The sequence below is a fragment of the Miscanthus floridulus genome, chromosome 10 (genome assembly GCF_019320115.1).
Source record: "Miscanthus floridulus cultivar M001 chromosome 10, ASM1932011v1, whole genome shotgun sequence".
NCBI classification, from domain to species: domain Eukaryota; kingdom Viridiplantae; phylum Streptophyta; class Magnoliopsida; order Poales; family Poaceae; genus Miscanthus; species Miscanthus floridulus.
The window spans coordinates 99573055-99586707 of record NC_089589.1 but is presented as its reverse complement, the minus strand read 5'-3'; the positions used below and the strand labels follow the sequence as shown (position 1 = coordinate 99586707).

General features: G+C 45.2%; 1 protein-coding gene across 1 annotated transcript; it reads right to left on the bottom strand.

Moving 5' to 3' along the window:
• Positions 1-11486: 11486 nt before the first annotated feature.
• Positions 11487-12404, bottom strand: LOC136489130 (uncharacterized). Its single transcript, XM_066485847.1, has one exon. The coding sequence runs from the start codon at positions 12402-12404 to the stop codon at positions 11487-11489; it is 918 nt and encodes a 305-aa protein (XP_066341944.1).
• Positions 12405-13653: the final 1249 nt, after the last annotated feature.

Sequence of the window (13653 nt, the reverse complement as noted above, 5' to 3'; positions counted from 1 at the left end):
TCAAGGATGTGAAAGTAGTATTTGGAAAGGCACATGGCAGCGAACCTGTTCCGAACGACGCCGACGGTCACGCACCCATGTGGAAGAAGTCCATATTTTGGGAGCTACCCTATTGGCAAGTCCTAGAGGTTCGTAGTGTGATCGACGTGATGCACCTGATGAAGAATCTTTGTATGAACCTGCTAGGCTTCATGGGTGTGTATGGGAAGCCTAAGGACACACTTGAAGCATGACAGGACCTGCGGTGTTTGAAAGAATGAGACAACCTACATCCAGAGAAGACAGATGATAGACGCCATTACTTAAGTCCTGCCAGCTACACTCTTAGCAAAGAAGAGAACGAAAGCATGTTTGAATGCCTAGCAAGCATCAAGGTACCATCTGGATTCTCCTCGAATATAAAGGGTATAATAAATATGCCAGAGTAGAAATTCCTAAACTTAAAGTCCCATGACTGCCACGTGCTCATGACGCAATTGCTTCCAGTTGCATTAAGACGAATTCTACCTCCAAGTGTACATCTAGCCACCGTGAAGTTATGTGCATTCCTTAATGCAATTTCTTAGAAGGCAATCGATCCAATGGATCTAGCTAAACTATAGAATGATGTGGTTCAATGTCTTGTCAACTTTGAGTTGGTGTTCCCTCCTTTCTTCTTTAATATCATGACACACCTCCTAGTTCACCTGGTCAAGGAGATTAGCATTCTCGGTCCTGTGTTCCTACACAACATGTTCCCCTTTGAGAGGTTCATGGGAGTCCTAAAGAAATATGTTCACAACTGTGCTTGGCCAGAAGGAAGCATCGCCAAGGGCTATGGAACAGAGGAGGTCATTGAGTTTTGTGTTGACTTTATTCCCGACCTTGACTCGATTGGTGTTCCTGAATCGCGACACGAGGGGAGACTAAGTGGAAAGGAGACACTAGGGAAGAAACCATATATTGGTACGTAGGACAATTATTTTAATAAAGCACACTACATAGTTCTGCAAAACTCCTCCTTGGTGGATCCGCATATCGAGACACAAAGTGTTGCTCCGATCCGAGTTTCCAAGGAAGTCTAAAGCTTGGATTATGCGTCAGCACATGGAAACTTTCAGCGACTGGTTGTGAAAAGAATATCAGGGTGATGAGAGTATTGATGAGCAACTGTATTTGTTGGCTAGGTAGCCATCATGGCATATCCTCACATACAAAGGGTACGAGACAAATGGGAATACATTTTACACAGTAGTTCAAGATAAAAGGAGCACCAACCAAAATAGTTGTGTCCACATAGATGCCACCGACCCTAATGAAAATAAGCAAACATATTATGGCCACATAGAGGAGATATGGGAACTAAACTATGCACCTACTTTTAAGGTACCTTTGTTCAAGTGCCAATGGATAAAGGTGACTGGAGGCGGGGTAGCAGTCGGTAACCAGTATGGAATGACAACCATGGACCTCAACAATATTGGATACAAAGATGAACCGTTCGTCCTTGCCAAGATGTGAATCAGGTGTTATATGTCAAGGACATGTCTACAAAACCGAAGAGAGGGAAAAACAACAACGACCCAATCAATGAGCCAAAGCGCCACATAGTTCTTTCAGGGAAAAGAAACATTGTCAGAATTGAAGACAAGTCAGACATATCAGAAGATTATGAAAAGGATGACCGAATTCCACCCTTCACAGTGAACAAAGACCCAAGCATCCAGCTAAATGACGAGGACACTCCATGGTTACGGCGCGGTCATAACCAAGGGATATACGTTAAGAAGAAGTTCACTACTGTGCTCGCTTGATATATATAGTGATGTTTAATAGTGTGTATTAGAGGTATTATGTAATAATTATGAATTCAGAGATGTTTATTAGGTGTTTCCTTTTTTTCTATGTTCAGATTAAATTTGTGTTTGATGGTGGGTTTCCATGTTGCTTTTGGACAATGAGTGATGAAAAAATGAAAAAAATTACATTAAAATGATGTGAAAACAAATTTCCAATCGAAAATAAAAGTTTTAATGATTTAAATTACACTACATTTTTGCATTAACGAAATAGTAATTATTAATGACATTATGTTTCAATATTTATAAGAAAAAACAAAAAACTTTAGGTCACACAATTTTCCTGTGTACAATAAAGCAAAAGTAAATCCATGTTCTTTTAAAATAATTTTATGCCTTGTATTTAATTTACTGTGCAATTAACAAGACTTTAACATTTTATAGAAAGAAATATATAAAAAAACAAATGGAGCTTGAAACGGACGGGAAGTGAAACTGTAGCCCAACTTTAGTCCCGGGTAGATCTACCACCAGGGACTAAAGGTTGGCTGCACTTTTTGCGGCCTACCAAAATACACCTTTAGTCCTGGCTGGTAATACCAGCCGGGACTAAAGGTCTTTTCGTCCCGGGCATTTACAGGAGCCGGGACTAAAGGTCCCTCCCCTATATAAGGCGGTCGTTTCTTCTTCCTCCTCACTCTTCATCTTCGTTGTCCATCGCCACTGCCGCCGCCACCCTCATCACCGTCACCCGTGGCCACCTCATTGTCCTTAACCTCGCCGCCGCCGGACCCGGCGCCGATCTTCTCGTTCCTGACCTCCGACGCGCTCTTCGACTACGTGTGGTCCGAGCCACCGCCGGACCCCGTGCGCCTCCTCCGCGACGGTCGGCCGGCCGCCCCAACGTCGGCCGCCTCGCGCGCCACCAACGCCGCCTGCCCCAATGTAATGTGTATTGATATATATAAATTTGTTATATATATAAATTTGTTATATATATATTAGAGAGTTTTAAATTTGTATTGTTATATATATAAATTTGTTATATATATATTAGAGAGTTATAAATTTGTATTTTTATATATATAAATTTGTTATACATCTATATTAGAGAGTTATAAATTTGTATTGTTATATATATATTTGTTATACATATTAGAGAGTTTTAAATTTATATTGTTATATATATATTTGTTATATATATCACTTGCCAATAAATATTTCTAGAAAATAAGAAATCAAAGTTATGCTTTGGAGACTTGAATTTCGAGTGTAGTTATTTAATTAATTTTAAGCACATGACTCGATCCATTTTATAGATATATGGTTTTTATTTTTTATAGATATATCTAGTGGTGTAAAAGCTAGATGGCTGCCCCGAAAGACAACATGGATGAAGAAATGATGGATATTATCAACACCGGCACTCAATTTGCCGATGGTGACCAGTAGGATGTAGATGACGGGAGTCAATACCTGGCTCTTGAAAATAAGCAAGAAAATATTGTGCAAGAAAATACTGGGGAGGTATATATATTTGAATATTATATATATATATTTGAATATCTATCATCTATTATGTGTACACATGATATTTATTTATTCTTTTTTATACGTAGCCCTCTAGATCGACGACCACAATAGCGAAAAGCAAAAAATATTCGAGGACTGAAAAAGCCATTGGAGGGGCGCTACATAATATCGGAGTTCAATATTGAGACAGGCGAACAACTTGGTCCACATGCAAGGAAATTCGTGCAACACTGTGGGTACCTTGTAAGGGATAGACTTTCGATCAATGCCCGTGAATGGAAGCAAAAGATCAACGACCCTCATGTTAGTTTTGTCTCTGATCTTGATAAGAATTTAATTTGGGATGATATCCTTCAACATTTCACGTTGCAAGCGGATGATTATGATGATATCAGCGATGATGAATTGAAGGAGCTTGTTCAAAAGTGGGCTATGAAGAAGATGGCCACACAATTCCAGACTTGGAAGAAATCCCTATACACGAAATACGTCAAGAAGAACCTAACGCCCAATTTCAATACTAGGGGCCCGCTCGCGAAGTTGAGGCCCTACTGGAATGATTTTGTATAGTACAAGACATCGGAAGAGGGTGAGGAACGGGTGAGAATGAACCAAGAGAATGCCCGACAGAAGGTATACCACCATGCCATCGGGACTGCTGAACACAGTGGCCGAACGAGAGGTTTATGACGAAACATTTCTTGGGAGCATGGTTTCCCTAACGATAGAGATACCTACAGAAGCCGACAGAGAAGGAAGGATGACGAAGCAACGTGGATCAGCAGGTTGGAGGAATATGTTCGTGAGTCATGGGAGGCGTTGCTTCAAGCACAGGAGCACGAAAAAGACATTCAAGCTAGAATGCAGGAGGAAATCATAAAGCAAGTATAAATAGCAATGAGTGCCCAAAGGCAGGCACCAGATCCAGGAATCAACATTAATATTAGCCCCCCCTGATCAGTTGAAAAGCAGTTGCACTTCCACGGAGTTGCCAAATCAAGATGACACAATGCTACGTTTCCCCGTGGATGACATCACTGCACCGTTTACATCATGTGAGCTACATATTCCAAAAGGGAATGCCATAATCATGGTGGCTCTCGGTGTTTTTCTCCTCCAGATCCTACCAAGACACCAAGAATCCATGGGGCAATAATACCACCTAGATATGTTAGCATCTCAGTGGATAGAGTTAACAAAGGTTTTAGTGATCTAGCTCTTGACATTCCAGGAGGTGATGGGGAGAAGACTCTAGGAGAAGCAGAGAAGACATTCATACTATGGCGCAAGCACTACATCATTATTCCCAGGGTCTCTAGTCCACCGCCGCTTCCTCAACTACCAGACAATAGGTGCGGACAAAAGTAAACGAAACCATTTTTCACTAATTTTCTATTTACATGCATGATTATAATAACAATTTCTTATACCTAATTATTCTTTTTTATACTCACACAGCAGGACCTCCGCCAACCTAAGTCCAATTATTCAATCTCCAGATCATCATAGTGCTCCGGGCAATGATTATGCAACGCCGCCACCGCCGCCACCTCCAAGGAGGTCTCCAACGGTTGCCCCACCTCCCTTGATGACCAAGAAGCAGCCAGCTCCTAAGAGGTCCGCCCTGCAAATGAAGTTGTTGGCCCACCAACCGGCAAAGAAGAAAGCCTCCTCTAATCCAGTTATTCTCCAAAAACTATCTTACGAGAAAAGTGAAAAGGAATTAAATGCTGCAGTACAAAAAGATGTGAATAGTTTCTTCGAAAAAGTAAGAAAGCAATGAGAAGCGAGGGAGAACCCAGAAAAACCGTACTTCTACCTACCTCAAGATCTTCTAAGAAAGAAGGTGGACCAGAAAAAGCAGGAATCTCAAAAGACCCTGCCAAAATCAGACTACGACCGCTCTCTCACCAAGTCATTTGAGGCGGCGCAAAAAAAGACTAGAGCAGGGAAAGGTGTTGCACAACTCGGACAACAATCGCAACAATTAGTCCCCCCTCTTGTCATTCATAATGAATATGGTTCAAACTTAGACTTACTGGACGTCGATTTTGAGGACCTGGTTCGGTTTTACGTGGATACTGGTTTGGACCTTGCCCAAGTGCTCGCTGAAGGACCATCAGCTCCGAAAGTGGATCCTTAGAAGAAATTTGAACATGGAAAGAGTCTATACAACCCTGAGGCCTTAGGTGAACTGGGTACACAAATGTACCTGCTAAACAAGTGGTATATGTTGAGTTTTTAGAATTACACCAACTATGCCACCTGGACTCTCTCGACAAAATTCTCATTAGCTGCTATTGTCTAAAAGTGTGATTATTTTCTACTATTAAAGTGTATATATATAAAGCTACATGTATATATATAAATTATATATCCTCACACTATATTTTTATATATGCAAATATGAGATGATAGAACTCAGAAAGAGAAAGGATAATGATGTTGGTTTCGTTGATCCAAATGTCGTATTCAAACACCCTAATCCCCCGCCTGAATGAAAAGCTGAACTCGAGAAAAATCTCAAGAGGTTCTTAGTGAACCAACAAAACAAGGACATACTCTTCCCCTAAAACTTCAAGTGAGTGTTAAATAATTAATGTCGATCATATGGACATTTGTTCAATTATTTGCTTACTAGCTAAGCTATCTCCCATATATATGTTGACTCTAGTTAATGTCGATCATATTTGTGTATAAAAACATATGCATCAATCACTGGATATTGATGGTCATCGATATGGCCAATAGTCGGTTGAGCATCTTAGACTCGTTAAGAAAAGAGCAAATAGAGTACCAAGACATGATAGATATTATCCAAGGGTAATTTGGTCTCTCTAGCAACTATATATACCCCAATCTCTTAACTGCAATAATTATTAAAGGCCAAATTAATTTTTTATTTTATTGGGCACAATGTTTGGAAAAGTTTCATTGAGGAACACCACATGAAACATTGCAAAGCGCCACTGGATGTAATCGCACACAAAGTAAGTACTAGCTACATTTATATATATAATTCAATTAACACCATGCATGCTTTCAATTCACTAGATCTTTTTTCTTATAAAAGTGGGTTCTGAGGCAAGAACAGGGGACCAACTACTGCAGATACTATGTTTGCGAGTTCATCATGGCATACTAAAAAAGAACTCCTGAAGAGATCCTCAAAGTACGTTATATAAATATATTAATATATTCACAATTTCTTGTATTGCTCATATATATATAAGAATCACGTGACCAACACACATATATATATATTAATATTTTTCCTTTAACTTTTATTGAAGACTCTATGATTGAAGGAAAAAGTCATATGACGTGATCAACTGAAAGCAATTCAAGAGACCATAGCAGGATTTCTTAATGACTAGGTCTTAAACCCCGCCGGCGAGTTCTACAATGACATGAACGAAACATGGAAGCCAAACCAGATGGAGTGAATTTGTTATCCAGAGGATATGATAGAATATACAATGCAAGCTTTATTTGTAATATATATATATACATATTATATGTACATAAAATAACTTACGATATATGTATATGCATGTAATATATACGTTAGTTTCATACTTTAGTTTGTACAAAATGTTCGAACATTATAAGCGTGTAGAATACGTATATTATTAGCAGCGTAGAATGCGTATTCGAAAACCTATTCGAAAATCAAAATGAAACATCAATTGAAAATAGAAACAAAAAAAAGAAAAAAAAGAAAACATTTAGCCCCGGTTGATAATACCAACCGGGACTAAAGGGCCGGCCCACGTGGCCAGGCCAGGAGGCCTCTTTAGCCCCGGTTGGTATTACCAACCGGGACTAAAAGAGGGGCCCTTTAGTCTTGGATTCGTGCTCTCGGTTGGGAAACCAGGACTGAAGGGGTTTCCCAACTGGGAGTACAGCTTGTTTCTGTACTAGTGTGGCCTGTTACCCGGATTTGTAATGCAAGGTCAAAGATCAAACTTACGTGCAACTTAGGGAAAAATAAACTTTTACCCATATTTTAGATGATCTATAAGTTTGGTCTATCGTCTCATTTTCTATTAGAGTTTTCTTTTTATTAATTGTCTTTCAAACAACATTTTAATTTTAATAGTTCTTTGGTTCATCTATGATTTATTCGTGAATCACAAACTACAGCGAACAACCTATTGTTTTTGGTTTGACTGATTGGGTCACCGTTGTCAAAGGCTCATTGGCTCGAGCCGACCAAGGCCCAATCCAAAATCACTCCATCCATTGCAAATTATAAGATACTTTATTTTTTTAAAATATATATCTTTTGCTATGTACTTAGATATACGATAGTGTTTTGGGAATAATTGATTGTATTCCATGAATATGCATCAGTACATATAGAGGCCGGGGTGGCGTATAAGCCAACCACATAGGCGTGGTACATGCCACAAATCAAGGGCTACCTATCATAATTACACATACTATAATTACAATAGGCTAACACTCCCCCGCAGTCTAATCAGGAGCATCGCTAACATTCAGACTGGATCGAAACTCCTAAAATAGTGAGGTAGGAAGGCCCTTGGTGAAGATGTCGGCGTACTGCGATGTTGTAGGAACATGTAGAACCCTAACGTGGCCGAGGGCGACCTTCTCTCGAACAAAATGGAGATCAATCTCAATATGCTTCGTCCGCTGATGCTGCACGGGGTTGCCGGAGAGATATACAGCATTGATATTGTCGCAATAGACCAAGGTGGCACGGTGAGGGGGGTGGCGAAGCTCAAGAAGCAGCTGACGTAGCCAAGTAGCTTCAGCGACACCGTTTGCCACTGCACGATATTCAACTTCAGCACTTGATCTAGAGACCGTATGCTGACGCTTGGAGGACCAGGACACCAAGTTATCCCCGAGGAATACTGCGTAGCCAGAGGTCGACCGGCGAGTGTCAGGACTGCCTGCCCAGTCGGCATCCGTGTAAACGACAAGGTCCGTAGGTGAAGATCGGCACATGGTCAATCCAAGTGACAGCGTACCCTGCAAGTAACGCAGGATCCGCTTGAGAGCAGCGAGATGCGGTTCCCAAGGATCATGCATATAGAGGCATATCTACTAAACTTCAAAAGCAATGTCTGGTCTGGTGAAAGTCAGATACTGCAGAGCGCTAGCTAGGCTGCGGTACTGTGTAGCGTTAGCAACAGGTGGTCCATCAGCAGATAGTTTGGAGTGTAGATCAACAGGCATGCTGCATGGTTTGCACACAGTCATCCCGGCACGCTCCAAAATTTCCTGACTATACTGCTGCTGAGAAAGAAACATACCATCTGTAGAGCGTGTCATAGAAATGCCCAGAAAGTGACGCAGCTGACCCATGTCTGTCATGGCAAACTCACGCTGGAGAGCCTCAATAATGTGCTTGAGAAATCCGATGGAGGAGGCGGTAAGAACAATGTCATCCACATAGAGCAGTAAGTAGGCTGTGTCTGGACCACGACGACATATGACTAGCGAGGTATCTGACTTTGTTTCAACAAATCCCAGGGACACAAGGTGAGAGGCGAACCTGTGATGCCAAGCATGAGGAGCCTGCTTCAAACCATATAGGGACTTGTTGAGCCAGCAGACAAAATCTGAGCGAGAAGAATCCACAAACCCAGACGGCTGTACGCAGTACACTGTCTCAGTGAGAGTACCATGGAGAAATGCATTCTTAACATCGAGCTGATGAATGGGCTAGTTCTAAGAGAATGCCAGGGAGAGAACAACTCGAACCGTCGCAGGCTTAACAACAGGACTGAATGTCTCATCATAATCTAGGCCGGGACTCTATGTGAAACCCCGTAGTACCCAGCGCGCCTTGCAGTGATCAAGAGACCCATCAGCAAGCAATTTGTGTCGATAAATCCACTTGCCAGTCACAACATTGACGCCAGGAGGGCGAGGCACAAGACTCCAGGTGTCATTGGCAATCAGAGCGTCATACTCAGCCTGCATAGCGGATCGCCAATTGGGGTCTGACAGTGCATATCGAACAGAGCGAGGAAGGGGCGACATGGGCACAACGTGGAGGTTGAGGCGGTCCACGGGCTATGTGATGCCAGCCTTGCCACGCGTGCGCATCGAGCGCGTATTGGTGACCGGAGGAACGGCGATCGGCCGAGTAGTAGTTGTGTGGCCGGTACCGCTGGCAACAACCTGTGCGCGAGCAGCAGGGGCAGCAGGACGGGCAACACTCATGGTCGGCGTGGCGCCACTGGCAACGGCCTGTGTGGGGCGCATAGGGGCAGCGACGTCGGACGTCGTGGACGTAGTGCTCACGGTCGGCGGGGCGCCACTGGTAGTGGCCTGTGTGGGATGCACAAGTGCGGCGGTGCCGGACGCAGCAGAGCTGGACCCCAATGACCATGGCCCTGCACTAGGGCTCGACAGTGCGGGGTGTGCTGCCGAGGAAGCTACAGTACCTGCACTCACAAAACGAGCCCCAAGAACTGAAGTAGTAAGATCATGATCATCGATGAGAAAATCTAAGGCGGAGGATGCCATGGGTGTGCTAGACATGTCGGAGAAAGGGAAAATGGATTCATCAAAAATGACATGTCTAGAAATGAGAATGCGGTTCGACTGAAGCTCGAGGCATCGATAGCCTTTGTGCTCCGAGGAGTAGCCGAGGAAAACACATAGAGAGGAGCGAGGGGCAACTTTATGAGGTGCTGTGGAGGACATATTAGGATAACAAGCGCACCCAAAAACTTTGAGGTGATCATAGGAGGGCTTGGTGGAAAATAGAGCAGTATATGGTGTAGAGGAGGCAAGGGTTTTAGTGGGGAGGCGATTCACAAGATATGTCGCGGTGTGAAGACCCTCAACCCAATAGGCTGGAGGGAGACTTGCTTGAAACAAAAGGGGGCGCACGATGTTGTTCAGGGTGCGGAGAGAGCATTCGGCTTTCCCATTTTGTTGAGAGGTATATGGACATGACATGTGGAGCGTGACACCATGGGAGAGAAAGAACGTGCGGGCCTGAGAATTGTCGAATTCATGGCCATTGTCGCACATAACGCTCTTGATGGTGATGCCAAACTGCGTGAAAATGTAAGCGAAAAAATGAGAAAGAGTGGAAAATGTCTTGGATTTGAGGCGGAGCGGAAAAGTCCAAATGTAGTGGGAGCAATCATCAAGAATAACCAGATAATATTTGTAGCCCGACACACTAACAATTGGAGATGTCCATAAATCACTGTGTATTAAATCAAAATTATGAATGGCTCGAGAGATAGATGAACTAAAAGGCAAACGTGAATGGCGACCAAGTTGGCATGCATGATAGATGTGATCAATATCATCTTCATTACATGAAATGACACTGGAACTAACGAGTTTGGACAAAGCTTCACGCCCAAGATGACCGAGACGGCGATGCCAAAGGGAGGTGGTTACGGCGAGGAATGGGGAGGTGCTGGTGGAGGGTGCATAGAACGGGTAGAGGTCACCGGAGCTATTGCACCTGGCGATCACGTTCCTGGTTTGCAAATCCTTCATAGAAAGGCCAAAAGGATCAAACTCGATTGAGCAGTTATTGTCGGTGGTAAAACGACGAATAGAAATCAAATTCTTAATGATGTGGGGCGACACTAAAACATTATTAAGAACAAGATTACGATGCGGTAAAGAAAAAGTGTGTGATCCAGTGGCAATGACAGGAAGCAAGGCACCATTTCCCACGATGATAGATGAAGGAGTAGATGAAATAGGTGGGGAAATGGGGGAGAGTTTACCAGCATCGGATGTCATGTGTGAGCCAGGACCAGAGTTGGCATACCACTCAGTCGTCGAGGCCAACGGGGTCAGCGTCATGGTGTTGAAGGAGTGCGCCAGGGAGTCCTGGTTCCATGACTCGCTGTGAGTGGGGTTCCAGGACGCCGCCTGATATGCCGGTGCGGGCACCTGGAACACCGGTGGAGTAGCTCCCCTGTAGTACGCGCCGTACTGAGGGGTTGGAGTGCCGAAGGGAGGACCACCAAAACCACCATAGTGCGGCACTGCATGGAATGTCGGTGGTGGTGTCGGGCACCCGGTCGGGTCGTATGGCCACATACGCACGGTGCCCGCCCAAGGATGGGCGAACGACGGGTGCATGCCTGGTGAAGAACCGCCCTGTCCACCATAGGGCATGCCAACAGGAGGTGCAGAGGGCGCACCACTGGTGTTGGTCTAGGGGCCGCCGTGGCCGCCGTGGCCACCGCGTTCGCGACGACGGCCATTGCGTTGGCCACCAGTGGGCGCATTAGGGCGCGGAGGAGGGATGGCTCCTTGACGTGGAGGTGCGGGAGCGCTGGGTGCCGCTGGATGCGGTGTTGCAGCAACAAGGGCGGCCGGCGGAGATGGAGGACGGGCATCGATCTCCAGCTCCTCCAGTAGGAGGTGTGTCCAGGCTTCCACGAACATCGAGAACGGACGATGCATCTTGAGGATAGACACCATGTGGCGGAACTTGCCGCTGAGGCCACGGAGGAGCATGAGCACCATCTGGCGATCGCCGATGGGGTCACTGAACTCGGTGAGGGATGCAACCATGGACTCGAGGCGGCGGCAGTAGTCGGTGATGCTCAGAGACTCCTGACGAAAATTACGAAACTGCGTCACGAGGAGAAGGGCACGAGACTCCTTCTGGCCGAGGAATTCATCCTCGGGGTAGCACCATGCATGGCATGCTATACCTTGGCGCATCATCATGGACTGTTGCAAGTCGCCGGAGACGGTGCCGTAGATCCATGTGAGGATGCAGGAGTCCGCCTGGACCCAGGGCGGGAGCGTGGGGAAGGCCTCATCCTCGAGAACGTGGCATGTCAGGGCATATTTGCCAAGCACAGTGATGAAGATGCCACGCCACTTGGTGTAGGAGTCCGTGGCCTTGTCGAGGACGATGGGGATGAGGACCTTCACGTTGACGACGGCTGTGGCCTGCGCCCAGAGAGCTTCGTGAGCCTGCTCGTACTCATCGAGGGCGGTGGCACGGAGTCGAGCCTCCTCGGCCCGACGCTCGGCATCAGCACGGGCAGCGTCCTCCTTTTCCTTGGCCGCCTTGGCGGCGGCAGCCGCGGCCGCGGCGTCGTCGTCGTCGGCCGCCATCAGGGGAGGGCGCGAGCGTTAGCAGGGAGCAGGACGGGCTCACACGATCATCAGCGGGGAGCGAGGGCGGGACTCACGCGGGTTCGCGCGACTAGAGCGAGGACGTGTGATCGCGTGGCCGACGCCCGCGACTGATGCCGGGCTCGCACGACTGGAGCGAGGGCGCGACTCGCGCGACGCCAGAGGGCCCGCGACCATGACGGAGGCCCGTGAACCGCGACCGCGACGGGATAGTGCGACGTGCCGTGACTGGAGGGAGGGGGATCAGCGACGGCACCCGGTGAAGGAACGGGCGGGCGATCGGGGCATCAGCAGGCTGGGCGATTGGATCGGCAGCACTCCAGTCCACGGCGTCAGCGACAGGAGCGGCGATCAGATCAGTGACGGGCGCGAGCTATGGTTGCGGAAGAGTAGCGGATCGTAACCGCGATTGATACCATGAGAGTGTTTTGGGAATAATTGATTGTATTCCATGAATATGCATCAGTACATATAGAGGCCGGGGTGGCGTATAAGCCAACCACACAGGCGTGGTACATGCCACAAATCAAGGGCTACCTATCATAATTACACATACTATAATTACAATAGGCTAACAATATACACTATGTCTAGATACATAGTAAAAATAATATATCTAAAAACTAAAATATCTTATAATTTGGAACGGAGAGAGTACATGGTATCAGGGGATGGGCTCTGGGTCGGCCTGTTTTGACCACCAGAATCCCAACTCTGCATCGTGTACTGATAATGGCCATTTGCACTAGGGGCCATAAGCTTCTGTGGATGAATTTCATGAACCGATGGGTTGGCCTAAATGTTCCTCACATGAAAATAATGTTTTCCTTTCAATTAAATTACACCAAAACAGTGAACTAGTCATATTGAGGCATGTCATCTCTACATAAATGCAACGCCTCACAAGTACTCCGTTCATCCCACAAATAGTGCCATTCCGAAAGTCATATATTTTTTACTTTAACTAAATATGTATATAAAATATTAATATTTGTGGTGCATAATTAGAATCATTAGATGAATTGCTAAATATATTTTCATAGTAAATTTATTTGTAGATACAAATGTTACTAATATTTTCTACAATCCGATGTGACAGAGGGTCTACTAGTTTATAAGATCTTCAAACCTTTCCAATGTTGGATATGCATTTATAATAGATTCCATTTATAATAGAGATTGCATTTATAATAGAGATGGATTTTTATTCTATATAAAGAGACAAGGA

Coding starts and splice junctions, on each gene's coding strand:
- LOC136489130 (XM_066485847.1), bottom strand. CDS start 12,404: ATGGCGGCCGACGACGACGACGCCGCGGCCGCGGCTGCCGCCGCCAAG.